The sequence below is a fragment of the Talaromyces rugulosus genome, chromosome II, assembly GCF_013368755.1.
Source record: "Talaromyces rugulosus chromosome II, complete sequence".
NCBI lineage: Eukaryota > Fungi > Ascomycota > Eurotiomycetes > Eurotiales > Trichocomaceae > Talaromyces > Talaromyces rugulosus.
The window spans coordinates 2,963,841-2,980,706 of record NC_049562.1 but is presented as its reverse complement, the minus strand read 5'-3'; the positions used below and the strand labels follow the sequence as shown (position 1 = coordinate 2,980,706).

The 16,866-nt window shown below is 48.8% G+C and overlaps 10 protein-coding genes across 10 annotated transcripts; 4 read left to right on the top strand and 6 right to left on the bottom strand.

The window, feature by feature from the left end:
* Positions 1-254: 254 nt before the first annotated feature.
* On the bottom strand, positions 255-1,059 carry TRUGW13939_03522 (uncharacterized protein; the record flags this gene model as incomplete). Its single annotated transcript, XM_035486702.1, has 3 exons — positions 255-806; positions 865-927; positions 985-1,059. The coding sequence occupies 3 exons, from the start codon at positions 1,057-1,059 to the stop codon at positions 255-257; spliced, it is 690 nt and encodes a 229-aa protein (XP_035342595.1).
* A 282-nt stretch (positions 1,060-1,341) lies between these two features.
* Positions 1,342-2,137, bottom strand: TRUGW13939_03521 (uncharacterized protein; the record flags this gene model as incomplete). Its single annotated transcript, XM_035486701.1, has 2 exons — positions 1,342-1,733; positions 1,849-2,137. The coding sequence occupies 2 exons, from the start codon at positions 2,135-2,137 to the stop codon at positions 1,342-1,344; spliced, it is 681 nt and encodes a 226-aa protein (XP_035342594.1).
* Positions 2,138-3,259: 1,122 nt separating this feature from the next.
* TRUGW13939_03520 (uncharacterized protein) lies at positions 3,260-3,914 on the top strand (the record flags this gene model as incomplete). Its single annotated transcript, XM_035486700.1, has 2 exons — positions 3,260-3,412; positions 3,492-3,914. The coding sequence occupies 2 exons, from the start codon at positions 3,260-3,262 to the stop codon at positions 3,912-3,914; spliced, it is 576 nt and encodes a 191-aa protein (XP_035342593.1).
* Positions 3,915-4,384: 470 nt separating this feature from the next.
* TRUGW13939_03519 (uncharacterized protein) lies at positions 4,385-5,884 on the bottom strand (the record flags this gene model as incomplete). Its single annotated transcript, XM_035486699.1, has 4 exons — positions 4,385-4,699; positions 4,759-5,533; positions 5,586-5,703; positions 5,761-5,884. 4 exons carry the CDS (start codon positions 5,882-5,884, stop codon positions 4,385-4,387), a joined length of 1,332 nt encoding a protein of 443 aa, XP_035342592.1.
* Positions 5,885-6,335: 451 nt separating this feature from the next.
* On the top strand, positions 6,336-7,274 carry TRUGW13939_03518 (uncharacterized protein; the record flags this gene model as incomplete). Its single annotated transcript, XM_035486698.1, has 2 exons — positions 6,336-6,460; positions 6,515-7,274. 2 exons carry the CDS (start codon positions 6,336-6,338, stop codon positions 7,272-7,274), a joined length of 885 nt encoding a protein of 294 aa, XP_035342591.1.
* A 182-nt stretch (positions 7,275-7,456) lies between these two features.
* TRUGW13939_03517 (uncharacterized protein) lies at positions 7,457-9,115 on the bottom strand (the record flags this gene model as incomplete). The annotated part of the gene is made up of 4 exons (XM_035486697.1): positions 7,457-7,611; positions 7,675-7,966; positions 8,030-8,132; positions 8,298-9,115. 4 exons carry the CDS (start codon positions 9,113-9,115, stop codon positions 7,457-7,459), a joined length of 1,368 nt encoding a protein of 455 aa, XP_035342590.1.
* A 951-nt stretch (positions 9,116-10,066) lies between these two features.
* On the top strand, positions 10,067-13,017 carry TRUGW13939_03516 (uncharacterized protein; the record flags this gene model as incomplete). Its single annotated transcript, XM_035486696.1, has 2 exons — positions 10,067-10,334; positions 10,409-13,017. The coding sequence occupies 2 exons, from the start codon at positions 10,067-10,069 to the stop codon at positions 13,015-13,017; spliced, it is 2,877 nt and encodes a 958-aa protein (XP_035342589.1).
* Positions 13,018-13,297: 280 nt separating this feature from the next.
* On the bottom strand, positions 13,298-14,048 carry TRUGW13939_03515 (uncharacterized protein; the record flags this gene model as incomplete). Its single annotated transcript, XM_035486695.1, has 4 exons — positions 13,298-13,392; positions 13,445-13,784; positions 13,839-13,900; positions 13,961-14,048. The coding sequence occupies 4 exons, from the start codon at positions 14,046-14,048 to the stop codon at positions 13,298-13,300; spliced, it is 585 nt and encodes a 194-aa protein (XP_035342588.1).
* Positions 14,049-14,248: 200 nt separating this feature from the next.
* TRUGW13939_03514 (uncharacterized protein) lies at positions 14,249-14,888 on the top strand (the record flags this gene model as incomplete). The annotated part of the gene is made up of 2 exons (XM_035486694.1): positions 14,249-14,731; positions 14,799-14,888. 2 exons carry the CDS (start codon positions 14,249-14,251, stop codon positions 14,886-14,888), a joined length of 573 nt encoding a protein of 190 aa, XP_035342587.1.
* Positions 14,889-15,087: 199 nt separating this feature from the next.
* On the bottom strand, positions 15,088-16,060 carry TRUGW13939_03513 (uncharacterized protein; the record flags this gene model as incomplete). Its single annotated transcript, XM_035486693.1, has 2 exons — positions 15,088-15,212; positions 15,265-16,060. The coding sequence occupies 2 exons, from the start codon at positions 16,058-16,060 to the stop codon at positions 15,088-15,090; spliced, it is 921 nt and encodes a 306-aa protein (XP_035342586.1).
* Between the last annotated feature and the right edge of the window lie 806 nt (positions 16,061-16,866).

Genomic DNA, 16,866 nt, shown 5'->3' with positions numbered 1-16,866 from the left:
TAAATTACTCCATGGTACCTGTACAGATTTTGTGTGAACCACAGTAACGTCTAGTCAAAGTTACGATCATACTGTCGATGAGATCCCATATGTAGACTTGTCAATTGGAGTTCGATAGTACCAACTCGAACAATTTACATAATTGCATCAAAACACCACGGTAGTAACAGTCATATAACAAAGGAAGATCTAAAGTGCGCGAAAGAACGAGATGTCACCCATCTGACACTTAAACAAAAGTCCGACACGGGTACCTACCACTGGGTGTCAGTGACCATTGTCATGTTAGATAAAAGAGACTCTGGAGGCACGTACTGTTCTGGGTATCCTTCACCAGAGCCAAGTTTGTATGATGACGAGTTGAGCTTGGCTGGAAGTGGCGGAAGACCGTCCGGTCCCAGGACGCCCTGGATGGTGCTCTTGTCCTTTGCAAAAGCTGCAGCAAGACCGCGCTCCTCTCCTTCCTGCTTCAGGCTGACCAACTGCTTCTCGCCGGCTTCACCAGCCTGGAGGGCGTTTTCTTTCGGAGCGGCTTGGCTTCCCACAGTGAGCAATCCGGCCGCGTCGCCCTGGTTGACAACACTTTGTCGTGCGTAGTTTCTTCTGGCATCTCGTTTCCAGTAAGGGTTGTCGGCAATATCGGCCGCGGGGAGGGTGACGGGGTCATCGTAAGATAGTGGTGGTAGAGCGCCCGGGGTGGGAAGTCGGAATTGAGGGTTGAGAGGGACACCGGTCGACCGGTTAGGGTCAACAGCGAGAACTCGTCGCACCCTCTCCCAGATACCCGTTGACTGGACAGTATATTTCTGAGTAGTATTTTAGTAAGACTGCCCAAGAGGGCGTATCGAGGGGAGAAGACGCTACCTTGGACACAGCGATGGCGTTCGCAGCGGACGCTGCCGCCTTTCCCATTTCTCGAGACATTGTCTGGTCAATTCAATTAGCTCCACAAACAATTTTTTGCCGGGAATAACCGTTTCTTACCACGAAGAGTGTGTTGTGCACTTCCCAACTGGTCTGGTTGTCTCGAGTTGACATGCGTCGGATGCATTGAGCCATGAGGAGGTTCGCCGACGGGTGCAGTGTTTTTCCGGGCCCGATTGTCACCCAATATAACTTTCCATTGATATACTTATGCTTACCAATTATACTGAACAATTTTGTTCTTATGTATATAGTCAGATAAGATCGAGAAGTGCCTGTAATTATTCAATTCTGTTCTTCTGCGTGGGTTGGGAGCAAAGCATATGGCAACCGTAATACAAAATATTAATACCGATAATCGAAATAAATACATAAAACTAGCTGTTTTTTCCCCGCAGCTACAAACTAAAGGTCGGCCTATTTCTTCTTCTCCTCCTCCTCCTCCTCCTCCTCCTCCTCCTCCTCCTCCTCTTCTTCTTCTTCCTCCTTGCTTTCATCCTTGGCGTCTTTGTTGACGAGCCCCTCCACAGCTTCAACCGTAGCCACTGGACTGCCAGGCTGCAAGAGCAAAACCTTGCCGGTCTTGTCGACAGCAAAAACGCCTCTGATTGTTCCCTTGGGAGATTTCTTCAGCCCAAGACTTCCAATCAAACTGGCAGATGGATCGCAAAGAAGCGGGTATGGTAGGTTCTGTTTCGTCTGGAAAGTTGTATTGGCCTTGGGGGAGTCGGTGGAGAGACCATAGATGGAAAGTCCTCCCGAGGTCAAGGGCTCATACTTGTCACGAAACATACAAGCCTGCTTGGTGCCTGTAAAAGAAAAGTCAGCACTTGTCGATGGTGTCTGAGACGAATATCCAAAACGCATAGCAAAGACAGAAATCGTAGCAACACCGATTGTATAGAGCACTGGCATATAACTTACATCCTGGCGTCGAAGCCTTTGGGTATGTGAAAATGACGACTCCAGCCTTGCTAGAAGCCACAAGAGCCTCGAGGCTTGTTGCTTCGCCATCGTTGGTTTGGATCTCTCCTCCAAACTCTTTGAGCGAAATGTTCTCTCCGGCCTTTGGCACTGGGGCTTTGGATGCGGAATCGCTAGCCTTTGTTTTTGGCTCTGCTTTCGCTTTCGGTTTGGCTGTCTTTGCAGCTTTGGCGCGCACTGGTTGCGCTTCAGCAGGCGGTGCTTTGCGTTTCCTCAGTTCAACAACCATTTTAGAGGCTGGGCAGTTCAAATCTTGCGAGAGGAAACGTGTTTCTTGTAGAATAATGCAGGGAAGGTCAAGTCGAGATTAAACAAGTTGGTTGTGGATGGTTCGCGTTCGACTGCACAGGCGGCAAAGACAGAAAGAAAGTCGCGACGCGTTCCTCCCGTTCTGGGACAAGCCCTGCTCGCTCCAACTGGGCCAATCATCGAGGCCTTATTAATCTCGCAAGACCTAGGCCATAACTGGGCGCCTTGGTCTTACATGGTTGACCGTAGCGTGATTGGCTCTAGTCAGAATGCGCCTGGACTCTAGACTCTAGACCCCAGACTGGTTAGTTATTAGTTGCTGCAAGCTGCCATTATACAATTGTAGAGTCTTTTCTTCTTCTTTTCTTTTAAAAAGTAGATTGATGGAATACTGCGCAAATACTGGACGAACTGATTTTTTACATCTTTATTACCGATACTGAAAAACATCAGATCATGGTCTGAACCAAAGGACAATACTGCGGGATTGGCGAATCAGCTGCATTTCAGATTAGTACTTGATATGCAGTGGCTGGGCTGGACGATCAACGGCGAGGCTTGACAGAGGCCCAATTGAGAGAGGGCGATGGCATTTGCCACTTTATTATTCTGTCTGGGGACTTTATTATTCTGTCTTTCCCCAGACAGAATAATACTAAATTAAACACGAGGACAAACAAACCAAACAAACTGGAAGACAGCACGTGACCCTGTGCGGGACGATTCGGGAGAGACAGGAGCGTCGGCCAATGGGACGCGGCGCGCGGATCTGGACGCTTTTGCCGGAGCCGGACCCACTCGGCGGGAGTCTTCTGACCCATTTTTTTCTCATCTTTTCACGATCGCCTCCTGCTAGATACACCACGCTCTGTCGCCAGAGACTCGTTTTTTCCACCTACTTCGATCAGTTTTGTCGTTTCTGTCTGCGTCTGCTTTTCTACAGTCACCAGCCGTCACTCCTCGCCCAGCAACAATTTGTCAATCCAATTTGATCAAAGAGAGAAAGACAAGACAACCGAAGAAAATTAAACCATTTGTGGAACGCCGGTCGAATCTCATTCCTAGGCGTATCTGCCCCAACTTCCAAGGAGGAAAGCACAGAATGAAGGTTTTTTCATCTGACTGCACCTTCGACTACTCGTGGGACGAGGTTTCCACCGCAAACTGGCGAAAATACTGCCCTTGGAATGATAAATCAACGCATGTGACAGCGGTCGACACGCTCTCGAGAACGGTGGAGCCATCCACTGGCGTTGTGAGTAGTACTACCCAGACCGCTTTATCTTTTACAACACTGCTATAAAGAACATCACTAACAGTTGCTGCTTGCTCAGTTACGCACCGAACGCCTTATCACCTGCCAGCAGACCGCCCCGCGCTGGGTTGTCTCGCTCCTTGGCGGAGATGCACTGTCCTATGTTTACGAAATCTCCTATGTCGACCCAGTGTCGAAGAAAGTGACCATGTGCTCCTCGAACCTCACCTGGTCCAACGTCCTGAACGTGAAAGAGACTGTCGTCTATCAGCCATCGAGGTCAATGCCCGGCTCAAAAACCGATTTCAAGCAGGAGGCCTTGATCACCGCGCTGTGCGGCGGCTGGCAGAACATTAAGAATAAGGTTGAAGAAGCCAGTGTTGAGAGATTCAGCCAGAACGCCAAACGGGGCCGTGAGGGCTTCGAAGCCGTCCTCGAGATGAGCCGACGCGTTTTCGGCGAACAAAAGGAACTCGAGAGACAGCGCCTTCAATCGGCTTGATAAGTTAATTATTTCAATAACAACAAAATTCGATATTGTGACGGCTCAGCGACTGCATTTATTATTTACGACAACTGCATTGGGGTTATCAAGGACGGCGCTTATTGTTTCGGTTAATATCACATACACATCTGTTTTCGGCGCGTTTTGCCAAAAAAAAAAAGCTCTCCTCTTGCCTGAATTCTGCGGAATTTTGGATCTTATTTCTTTTACAGATACTTCTTTCTGTACTAAATGATTTCACGACTCACCTCAGACCTAGACTAATGGGCGAATGTATATATTTTTTTCCATCGACATAAAATGAATTAGACTTGAATGTTGACATTTTTATTCACACATGAAATCAGGATTAATTGATCATAACTCTCCATGCTGTTAAACAATTCTTTAAGCCCCTGCATCCATGAGAAGAGAGTCGACAAGAAATTTAAAAAATCAATCCACCTCTCTATACTATGTTCTCAGGCCTAATTTCCCGCCTCTCTTTCCTTCGATGCCTGTTCAATAACCCCCTTTTCCTGCTTTGCTCGCTGCCTTTCTTCGTAAGCGTTGCGGCTCTGTAGAATTCGCTCGACGATCTCGCCGGCATTCACGCTCTGGAACGGATGGGGCTCGACTTCTTTGAAAATCCCCATCTCTTGCGTCGCGACATAGGGGTCATAAGTTAGCGGAATGAATGTCGTGGGTCCGTGGTAAACGACATCTGGGACGCCCCATGGCATCGCCTGCAAAAATGGCCGGGTGGGTGTGAATGGCGTCGAGAACACAATAGATTGGATATACTACCGAGGATTGGTTAGTTTTAGTTCACCATATAGTGCACAGTTCCTTTAAACTATACCTTGCATTGTAGGACGCATAGTCCTCGTTCAAAGATGTTCATAATTGGGTAGTTGAGGCCCTTCCAATGGTTGATGACAGAATCGTCATGGATGCCAGCAATAATATAGGCAGGGCTGTAGTCCACCCCATGTTGGGCAATCCTCTTTTCCTTTTCAGCCGGCTCAAACCATCCCCGTTTCTGACCTTCGGCTTCTTCCATGGCCCACACCCGCCGGAGGAACTCGATATGTCCCGACGAAAAGAGATCAAACCCACCGTCCACGTAGACGATTCTCTGGCCCGGCTTTGGCGCAATACCGCTGATTAGGGTTTCAAAACTCCCAGCCTCGTCAGCACTCTCGCCAATCTTTGCCTCATCACTGCCGTTCCAGATCCACACTTCGGGCCCCGGGTTGTGGCCAGTTTCATCCGTAGCATATTCTCGGATTCTTTGAAGGAGTTCGGTACTGCTCACTTGGCGATCCTCAGGGCTACCAGATCCTTCATTCCCTGCCAGGACTTCCTTGACTGACTTGACAAAGTGATTTTTGGTGCATAGGAGCATTCTCCCAACTAAATCAGTGGTGGAAATGCCCGGAGTGCGCTTCACGACCAAAAAGCGGCCAGCGGCCTTTACAAATCGATAGCAGTCGTTTCCGTTGCTGTCGGATGTGATATCGTCTCCGTGAACGACGTACTGACAGCCGTAGTGCGATACCCATGGCAAGTAAGTGACGTACGGAGCATGAGGGACGGATTTCGTAACCCATCTGCACGCCTCAACAGCAGAAACACTGATATTCTACTTAGCAAAAACGGACCCTGGTGGTACAATAGGAGACAAACCGCTCATCCAGGGTCATGACAGTTGGTCCCTTGTTTTCGAGAATCGCCTCGTCCGAGTGAATGCCAACGAACAGTTCTTTTCCCAGCTTGCGTGCTTGCAGCATAGCGCCAGCATGTCCTGTAAAAAGCCTATTATTTTAGCAAGTGAGAAACAAGGCCCGAGGTGTCTCCTTACCATGATGGCTGAAGTCGAAGCATCCATCAACCCAGATGCGGTCTTTCGAGATGGGAACTTCATCTTGCGGATCGACCGGCCATTGGCCCGGCGCAGGAACTTGTTCTTGATCAGGAGAAGACATTGATAGTATCAATGTGCTTTTTGCAGTTCAGCTGACTCCGACTTCAACCCTTTTGACGGTTCGGCGAGGTATATGCGGGGTTGTGGCCGGTAAACGTCCAAATAATTGTCGAATGGGCTTTCGGTTGTTGTTGTTGTTGTTTCAAAATAGGGCATAAAAATAGTTAATTATCCAGTCTCCACTATATTCGATGTCTGAGTTGTCCAAGGGTGAAGTGCTGGGAGAGGGAGGAGAGGGCAATTGACTTTCTCGCAACTGCCAAGTTCCCCGCGCTAATGATATGCAGCTCCACGGAGCCGCCGATGCGCGATCAACGCCATCCCTGACGACCACCGCAAGTGACCCCGAGACATTCCACCAACAGAAATACCTTCCTATACTTTAATCTAAAGCACTTTATTCCTCATCTGTGAACAGCCCTGTGCAAAATTTACTTAGCAAGGCTGGAGCCATGGCTCCCATGCTCCCTCCTACTCAAATTGGCGGCGTCGGCCCCCAGAGCGCGACCTTGATCCTCCAGCATATCCAAGAAATGTCCTCGAAACGAATATCAACCCTCAATTATTTACGCAAAGCGTCAGTCTGCAACCCACATCAAGTGAATTGCCACTAATAGTCTTGCACCCACAGCCACGACGGTCAGGTCTATTGGTTTAATACGATACGCTTCTCTAAAAGCGACCTCATGAAGATGCCCTACTTTGATGCTAAAAAGCTGTCTCGCCGTGCGATAAACTATTTACTCCTCGGACTTTCGCTTCCCCCGATTTTAGACGTGAACTCAACACCGCTAGAATACCTTCGCTCTCTGCATGCTCTGTTGGTCGAGTTTGAGTCCTTCCAACAAGTTCATTCCCCGGATGGGAACTCTTCGTCGAATCTGGTCAGAGCAAGGATACCCCAAATGTTCAGGAGGACAACATACTCTGGCAGTAAAGCTAGGAGGACAAGTTCAGCCAACGAGATTGGCCTGCCAATGCACTTTGGTGACTCCTCAGATGTCAAAGCAATGACAGGGAACCTCGCTTCTTCAGCAACTGCAGCATCGGCAATAACCTCATTTTCCCATCCCGAATCTTCAGATCTACACCCCGGAGAAGAATATACATATCTCCTAACGCCTTCGCTTCCGTTTGACCCCGATTTCTTCGAGACATTTGCAACCCTCTGCGACGTATTGATCGATTGCTACACTAGACTCATAAGCCTTGTTTCTAGTCCTGTAGCCTGTACTTCGGCAGTGGCGGAGCTTTTCACCAAGACCGATGCCAAGCTTCGCAAGGTGATGGTTGCAGGTGTTGTGAGAGAGTTCGAGGAGGCTAGTAGGAGCAGCGCGAAGAACGAGCTTGGGGGCGTGAGTAGGGTTGTCCTAGGGGGGCTGATGGGTTAATCAAATCCACTTTTACACCTCTCGCGAGGTTTTTTGATGCCCCAGATATCATCATTTATTGTACGAAGTCACGAAAATTCTTTGGTTATTATTTGAACGAGTCATATAAATACAGATCGTAGTCCCAATCACACAAGATGCGGATATCAACGGTGGCGCAAAAATTGTCACGGGTGTAAACACTACTCTTCAGCGGGAACAAGAGTGCTCTTTTCCTCGAGCAGCTTGGCAAGTTCGCCGTTTTGGTGCATAGACATCAGTATATCACAGCCGCCCACGAATTCTTTGTCGACGTAGAGTTGCGGTATTGTTGGCCAGTCGGAGTATTCTTTGATTCCTGCATGGCACAAAACCAAAGTTAGCTTATGAATTTCAAAAGTCGAGAGAGAAATGCACGCACCTTGCCGGAGCTCTGGGTCTTCAAGGACGTTGAATGCAGTGAACTTTTGAGGATCGACTCCCTGGAGACCGAGAATCTGTATGCTCGCACGAGAGAACCCACACTGCGGCGTTTCGGGGGTTCCCTTCATGAACAGGACGACCGGGGCCGAGGATACGGCTTTATCGATGGCTGCTCTCGTTTCTGCCGAGAGGAAACGGGCTTGCAGGGTGGTGGATGGGCCTGAGACAAACGACCAGGGACCTGGAATGACTCTGCCCTTCGGCACGGATCGCGCGATGCCGCGGGAAGCCTGGACGTTGCTTCGTGTAAATAGGCTAGCCAGAGTAAATGTTTAGCAAAGAGGATTTCTTACCTGAAAGGAAAATCTCGAAAACATCGCTGCAGGGGAGGTGGACTTTTGTGTGCTGGTGTTGTTGGAAGAATTGTCGTCGTGCTGGCGAGCGATCGACTCGGGACTGACGTATTAATAATTTGCGATGCCGAAGTATAAGCTAGGAAGAGGTGGCTCCACTCCCGTCATGCTGCATTACAAGCTTCAATCACAACTACATAGATAAAACTCAAGCATGAAGAAATATCTCCATTAATAGTACAGGATGGCGCGTGTGTATATTAATTACAAATCTGGGGAGCTCGTTTCGTCCCCACGCTTGCGGTACTGGTCAATATATTCGCCTGCCATGCCCAGCGCGATGCCTCCTCCAGTCAGCCAACAGCCATTCTTGAACCACCACCAGCAATTTTTGACATCTTTCAAGCGCACTCTCCAGATCATCAGCCCAAGCGTCGCAATGGCACTTCCGCAGCTGCCGATGAAATACACCGGCCCAGCGCCAGCGGCCAAGCCCGCAACTCCCAAAAGGGCCACCTGGGTGACAGCCAGGCCTGACAGGACGGCTTTGGTATTATGTTCGTGGCGTAGAGCAATGGATTTTATTCCGGCGGCCACATCATCCTTGATGTCCATGTGTGCATAGATCATGTCGTACAAAACGGTCCAGGCCACACAGCTGGAATAAAGCGCTGCCGCAGCTGCAAGGGCATCAGGTCGGCTCAACAAATCCACACCTAGCGCTGGGAAGCCCATCATCGCACCCCATGAGAAGGTCAAGCCAAGGACAAATTGGGGGTAATTGGTCACCCTTTTGGCCAAGGGATATGAGGCAACAAACAGTAGACTTGGGATCCCATACCACAAACATTCCAAGGGAAATTGGAGAAGCAGTCCTAGGCCACCTAACAGTTGGAATCCGGTAAAAACAACGGCTTTCTGAGGCGTCAAGGCCCCTCGTGCAATCGGTCGAAACTTAGTTCGTTCCACGTGAGGATCTAGATTTCTATCCCAAAGATCGTTGATCGCACAGCCTGCACCTCGCATGATCAGTGCGCCGGTGACGAAAAGGCCCGAGGTCGCGAGCAATTCGAGAGGAGATGTCATTGGTACAGCAAGCGGAGCTGCAAGCAAAGACGAAAATAGACATGGGAAAAAAAGATAATATGTCCCTGTCGGTTTATCCAGTCGCACCAATTCAGCATACGGTACCCAGGACTTGGGAAGCCAAGCAAGTAGGCCCCTTTGCGGTGGTGTATATACGGCTGGAGCCAGCGTCGAATCTGGCTGCGCAACGGCCAATTGAGACTGATATTTGCTGATTATCCATGTTCGCGGTGTCACGTTGATGTGTTTTCTATTACATCTCAAAGCTGAAAAATTTGCCCCTGAAAAATGCCGTGGTGTTGAATAATAGCTTGTAACCGCCCTTGTAGATGACAAGCTGCTCCTGAAGCGTATGTTAAAGGCACTTTGCATCACCTGTGGCTGTACTACAAAATCAGAGCACGAGAAACATAGTTTCCGTCTGACGCTCCTCGAGGACGTCAACATTGGCGCACTGCAATTGAATGGCACAGTTACAGGATATCGTTGCCGCGAGCCGATGTGTTGAGGTTCGAGCAAAGTTTGGACAGGATAAATTACCATGTGCCCGTAATATTACACGTAATATTTCACCCAATGAGCTAGTACCCGGGCAGGCGCGTAATCAACCTCTAGTCAAGCTGTGATACGATTGGCCAGTGCCTCCCTCGGGCCCCACAGTGGACTTTCCCAGCGCAATGCCAATAACAAGCACGGCGTCTCTCACAGCACCAAGCTCGTCTGAACCACAGATTCCCCCGGATCGCGGAGCATTTCACTTACACCACGGCTCCTACCGAGCTTACGATCTTGGAGCTAAGCTTATAGGTGCTGAATCTCGGTCTATGGGAGCCAAGCAAGGATTTGCAGGTGGCCTGCTTGACCCACGCGCATTTGCTGTCTGCCTCTGAATAATGTTGGTCTAATACTTATATCTTGGGCCTGTGGACGCGAAGGATCCAGTGAGACGCCATGCCAGCCAATCGGGCACAAGCCGTTTTCGAGCCCATCCCGCCGGATATCGACGTACCTGCTCTGGTCGAGGCTACACCCAATTTCGAGTTTGTCGTCAGGATCAACTGGGCTGCAATAGAGGAACAGGGGCTTGACAACTTTGAGAGACTTGTTCGTCTCCATGTCGTGATTGGTGGTAAGCCGCTAGTCGTGGAGGGCTACGATGCCATCTTAGAGAAATGGATATTTTCTGAGCGGTGGCTAAGAGATAATTATGCAACGAAAAGTATGTCCACTCTGCCCCGAAAGGGCGCGTTCAGGAGCCTCATAAACAGTGACTAACAGTTTTCGCGTGTATAGCGGAGAATGCTAGAAACCTCGGCACGAAGACAAACCTCCCTTTAACTATCGGCCATTATCTGAGTAATATGCAAATGTTGACTGAACAATGGAACCTTTCTAGCTTCGCCGACCCAAATCGCCAGCGAATCTATTTGAAAGATATCGACTGTCCACCCGTCTGGTACGAGAAATTAAAAGAAATCGTCCCGCCTTTTCTATCCTACCTGAACGAATCTACATATGATACAAGAGAACCATTAGACTCAAATCCCCTCGGCTTCAGTTCTACAACCGGGCCAGGCATCGCCAGAGCGGGGGATCTCATGAGCAGTCTCCCACCTGACATGAGGGCTGAAAATCTTATGTGCTATATAGGTCACGAAGGCACTTACACTCCCTGTCATCAAGAGATGTGTGGTACTCTTGGCCATAATATCATGGTTGAAGCGTCTACCGGCGGCTTTGAGCACGGCAAGCGTACGAAACCTGGCTCTGCAATTTGGTTCATGACCGAAACTGAAGATCGCCACTTGGTGTCCGAGTATTGGTCATCTCTTCTAGGTCATGATATTGACTTGGAAGACCATTTTGCCCAAATTCGTGCGTGGGAAGCTGCTCCATTCAAGACATATGTGGTGGAGCAAAAAGTGGGCGATTTTATCCTCATTCCACCTCTCGCCCCTCATCAAGTTTGGAATCGAGGAACGAGAACGATGAAGGTTGCTTGGAATCGTACCACCGTCGACACACTAGAATGGGCCTTGAACGAGGCCCTTCCTCGTGCCAAGACAGTTTGTCGAGACGAACAGTACAAGAACAAGGCGATCATTTACTTTACCCTTCAGAGGTACTCGAAACTTCTTTCTGCTGCTGACGAAAACCGTATTGATGGTCTTAAGATTCGCCAACTGCGGAAGGACTTTCGAAAACTCTTTAACCTGTTTACGCAGGTGCTCATATCCGAAACCTTTGACGACAAGATCCCACAGAAGAAAGCAGTAGAGTATTTGCCGTTCGACAGCAACGTAACCTGCTCTTATTGCCGGTGCAACATTTTCAACCGCTTTCTAACTTGTCCTCACTGCGTCGGAAATTTTGTGAATGGAGACGAGGATTGTTACGATATCTGTATGGAATGCTACGCAAGAGGTCGAAGCTGCGCATGTATATCGAATCTCAAGTGGGTAGAACAGTTCCCATGGTCCGAGCTGACTGAGAATCACGAGCGGTGGTGGAGCCAAATTCTTGCATTTTCCAATCAGGACAAGCGCGAGGAAAAGGACCGACGCACAGCTCTTGAGGCTGAATTGCGTGGCCTCGGGCATAGAACTCTGGCTGCTATTTGTCAGTCGGAGCTGAGACGACGACCATGGGTTGATATAACGAAACCCCAACCTGATCCCATTGATGATGATGTTGAAAACGAGGAAGATGACGAGCGAACGGCAAAGCGCAAAAAAATCCAGCGAATGGAAAAGTTGACCAAAGATCACGGAAGATGCCATATATGCAAGACTCTTGAGCCGAATTGGAAGCTCGCATTATGCGGACATTGCGGATCCAACTATTGCTATGGGAGTCTTTTCAGGGCTTTTGAAATGATGCCTCAGTCAATCATGGAAACCATGCGTTGGAAATGCCCAAAGTGTAATAAAATTTGCAGCTGTGGCGCTTGCCGTCGAAAGACCACGACCAAACCTTACGAACCAAAAGGATTACTACTTGGCCATGACACTAGAAAAGTAGCAGATGCTCGAAGTGTCGAAGCTTTGGTCAACTTTAGCCATTCGAACATTGGGTGGCTGAAGAAAGCCGGCGATGGATCGGATTCCACTCGACGACTACAAAGACACCAAGAAGAAGCAGAAATGGCCAAGATACGCGGTGCGATGGCTGGCGAAGAGGACGATGGCATTGAACACGCAAATTACCAAGGACTTGATTCACAGGCCAATGTTTATGATGGAATCCCCATTGATCCAGCGTTGGATGCAATGGCCGGTCAGGCACTTAACAATGTTCCTTCCGACCACTTGCCTCAAGTTGGCAACCAGCCCCAGCAGTTGCAAGCCGAAAATGCTATGCCCAGATTTTTCGAGGATGCTTCTGGTATCAGATTCGAAATACCTGTCGATAACCCGCTGCCATCTAATGTACCACCGCAAGAAGGTATGAGTGGTGTGGAGGCGGCTCCAGGATTGCCTCTCCCAATGAATCATATGAATAATAACGCCTCTGGAAGTGGCCTTGGATCTGTCAATAACAGACCACCAACCTCTGGATCTTTCCAGAATGGCCAAAACAGGCTGCTCGTCCGATTGAAAGTTGGGCGGGATCGGATTGGAACCCTGTTCAACCGAAACGGAGATACAACCGGGGCACATCGACCTTTGCCGGTATCACATGGCCCAATCATCATAGAATCCGACGTTGCATTTCACAATCATTCAGCTCCACCGGCATGGGATCAGCAGCCAAAGACCAAAAGGCGTCGTGGCGATAACGACAGGGACTATAGAAACCGGAAAACGCCAAAACCGCGTACGTCGGATCGTTTAGAAAAACCCAGACGGGGCGGGAGAGTGAATTACTTTGAGGAGACTTCAGATCTGTCCGATAACGCGTGAATGTTGCTATCGTGGGTTTTTTCAACTTGTCCTAGCATGCAGATTGGAGCAATGTTCTGGGGTTTTTAGCAGCGTTGATTTAGCGGATAACACCCATCATAACTACTAGTGCTTAATACTCAGAGAGAATAGCTTTGATTGTCTTTTGCGTCGATGTAGTATTAACTACTTTACAAATTAATTACTATGGCAGTACTGAACAATATCATTTCAACTCAAGCAATCGTCATGTCGTCAGTATACAGCATTTCAAAACGACCGTTCTTCTTTTGAGCAACACCTAGGCGCCTTTGTATTCATACTTGAGCTTTTCAAGTTCTCCAATGTCAACTTCAATCAATGAACGACTAGCGACGACGACGACGCCCAGAACAACTACGCACGGTAAGCCATGGGATTCCTTGCTTACTGGGCCTGGGAGGCTTACCACCGGGGAGAATGCCTAATATAAGCCCTTGATGGTCGTCGTGTCCTTGACTGCTCGACATATACCATGACTGCAGGGACAATAAAGCGCATACAGCGGTGTTGGCATAGAAAAGGTAACTTCGAGGATCGGATTTCCCTTCTTGCACAGCCAGTACACCAGGCTCTCCTAAACGGTATACTTCCGAATCAAAAGGGCCAAATTTCATCACATATGCCGTCGTAGAGAGGGACAGTATACATATTATGTATATGAATCTAGTCCCAGCTGTCACCGAAGACGAGAAAATCGCAGGAATATATGCGATAGTCGCGACTAGTGGCACTATTGTAAAGACTAACTGAAGGTATAGTCAGAGCAGCCAAAAAGGCTTTGTAGTAATGAGTCTTCATACATTATAGAACGCATTCTGTGCATCGTTTTTTGTGGAAAGCTCTTGAATGAGCTTGTCTTGCTCTGGAACAGCATATCAGCTTCCAGATGCCCAGTATTGAGTGGAGTTTCGCATGATCAAACCTTCTTCATCTAGCTCCTGCCTATTGTCGAGACCATGAGGTTGGTCATCGTCGGGATAGCGAAAAGTCTTTCGTAGAGTCGCCGCCATGTTTGTTATTATTATTATCAAAAGTAATGCGCAGTTGTTCTTAGTATAAGATGATAGACGATCGATGACGCTAAATTTTGTCTCCGCCGGCGGCAGGTGTTTAGCTTGTTTGTCCAACTTCACCCGAAGCCAATTCTTCCGCTTTGGACCGCTCAATCAAACGATTAATTCCTCGCAACATCCTAGCGACTATAACAACAATGAAAGTCCAAAGGGAGATCCTACTACGGCCTTTGCGGGCCAATGTCTGCGTGGTGCCAGCGCGAACTGCCAACCTATTGCCCAAAACCCAGCGCCGGTCACTCATTCCCGCGCCGTCTGCGAATTCAGGCCCTCTACTAGATCGACGAGCCGACAGAGAGCTACCGAAAGTCGAGTCGAGGTTTAAATGGGCTCGCACGCTGCCAATATTCGCGGTCTTGACCGGTGCTGCTGTGTTGGGCATATTCAACTACCAGAAATCCTCCTCGAGTGTGGTGAGCAGTACGCTGTATGCGTTGCGCGTTTCGCCGCAGGCCCGCGAGATCCTCGGAGATGAGATTTATTTCGCAAACCAGATTCCGTGGATTAGCGGGCAGATGGATCAGCTGCATGGCCGAATCAATATATCTTACTGGGTGAAGGGGACAAAAGCCAAGGCCAAAATGACGTTTAAAAGCGTGCGCCCTGATCGCCTGAGTTATGTTGGTTTCCCAAATTCTTTTTCTACGAACCGGTCAATCAATCCATACTGACATATTTACTTTATAGTTCCATACCGAAGAATGGAGCCTGGAGACGGAAGACGGAAAACTTATACAACTTCTTGCGCCAGACCAGGACCCTTTCCGTACACCTTGACCTGGCTAGGAATGGGGTTGGTTATTGTGTTTATTTTAAGAAGCTCTCACCAACAAACTTGCATTTCTCGTGGCGTTTTTGGTATCTTGACCAAATGAATGAAAACGGCGTTGTTAGCGACTGTTGGTATCTGCAAATTTGCTCTTATCCTCCAGGAGATAATATTATAGTACATTTGTATAAATACATGGATTTTTAACTATTGAGGTGTTGCTTCGACTTCCGGTGCTGCTTTGGCTTTCGGTACTGGCTCGATTTTGGGCCATGGCTTCTTGAGAGCGTCTTGAATCTTCACGATACAACCCTTGGGTCCGCTAACAGAGCCTTAAAAACGTCAGTAATGCAAAGTTACGTGTTGTAGATTCAGGGATCATACCGCTCACAACAACAATTCCGTTTGTACTGTCAACTTTGAGAACTTTTAGGTTCTGTAATGTGTTCCGTTCACCACCCATGTTTCCAGCCATCTTCTTTCCAGGATACACCCTAGAACCACCGCCCTGGCCGGGACCAGAAGAACCCATCGAACGATGTGCCAAACTGACACCGTGACTGCGATCTTGACCGTGGAAACCATGCCTCTTCATCACACCGGCGAACCCCTTTCCCTTAGTGTTTGAGCGAGCATCGACGAATTGGCCCTCCTGAAACCAGTCTGCGGTGATCTCCTCGCCGACACCCAAGAGGCCCGTACTATCCTTGACGCGAAATTCCTGAACATATCTCTTTGGCGAAACGCCGGCGATCGAGAAGTGGCCAAGCATAGCCCTCGTGACTCGGGTCGATTTTTTCCAGCCGGCTCCGACCTGTACGGCAAAATAACCATGTGTGTTAACTGTCTTGTGTGCGATGACTTGGACGCGATCTAGCTGCAGCACAGTGCATGCGGTGCGTTTTCCGGTCTCAGGGTCGTAGATGGCCGTCATGCCTTGCTTGGTGGCCAGCGCTCCCGTACGCAATGGCAGGACGTCGGCCTTAAGTTTGCGCTCCAGAGCAGCCGCAGGCGTCGATTTGAGCAGGGGAAGACCCGGTCGGGAGTCGAAATTAGTGTGCTTGGGCGGATTGAGTGATCTGATACCGAATTGACGTTTGCTGGTGAAGTTGACGAGAATCTGCGCAAGCCATCCTGGCTGGCCGAGGCACAGAGCCTCTCGCGGCAGCTTAGGAGGCATTGTGTGCCTCTTGTTTGGGAGGGGAGAAAAAACAGTGAAACAAGAAAAGAAAATAGGAAACTTGATGCGTTGGCTGGATTGGGCTGGGTCTGGACAGTGCAAATAAATCGGCCGCTGCACAAATTGCCCGTCGACGCTTTGCCAAGCCCGTTGACCAGGTTAGGTTTAGTGTGTTTATCCAGCGCTATAGCACAACTATAAGGGTCTAGATTCAGAAAAGCTCATAGTTATCAAATATTTGAACTGTCCACAGGGGGGCGCGGTTCAGCAAATACTCTGTTTTCCAAGTGGAGGTCTGGTGCACACATTTAGGACGTTAATGGAATATTGATTCAGAGAAGTGAGCTCCTCCCAGAAGCTTTTAAACATTCTGAAGCGGTACTCGAAGGCGAGCTAAGTGACCTGGATTGTATCGACCGAGTAGACGGATCTGAATTTCTTGTTTGTATACCGCGTGGCTACTTGATATGAAGTTGTATAAATGCCAGTCCTGTATAAAATGAGAGAATCCAACCCCTGCATTAAGGCGGTGTAGGAGGGATCCGACGATGTAAATCAATCCATGCATTTATAATACCGCCTGTCTTGATGGTAATAATACAGAATGTCTGGCTTCAGCTTCTAGCCTTATAGGAGCCCATTCTATCAGCTATACATACAACCTATATAAAGCTCTCTTTCAAATCCGATTCATGATAATAGAAGGTAGCGGGGGAGGTGTGTATCGAGAACCTTGCTACGCCACCCCTGACTCCCACTAGACATGTCACCTTACTGTATCACTCAATCCGGACCCTCCTCCAATG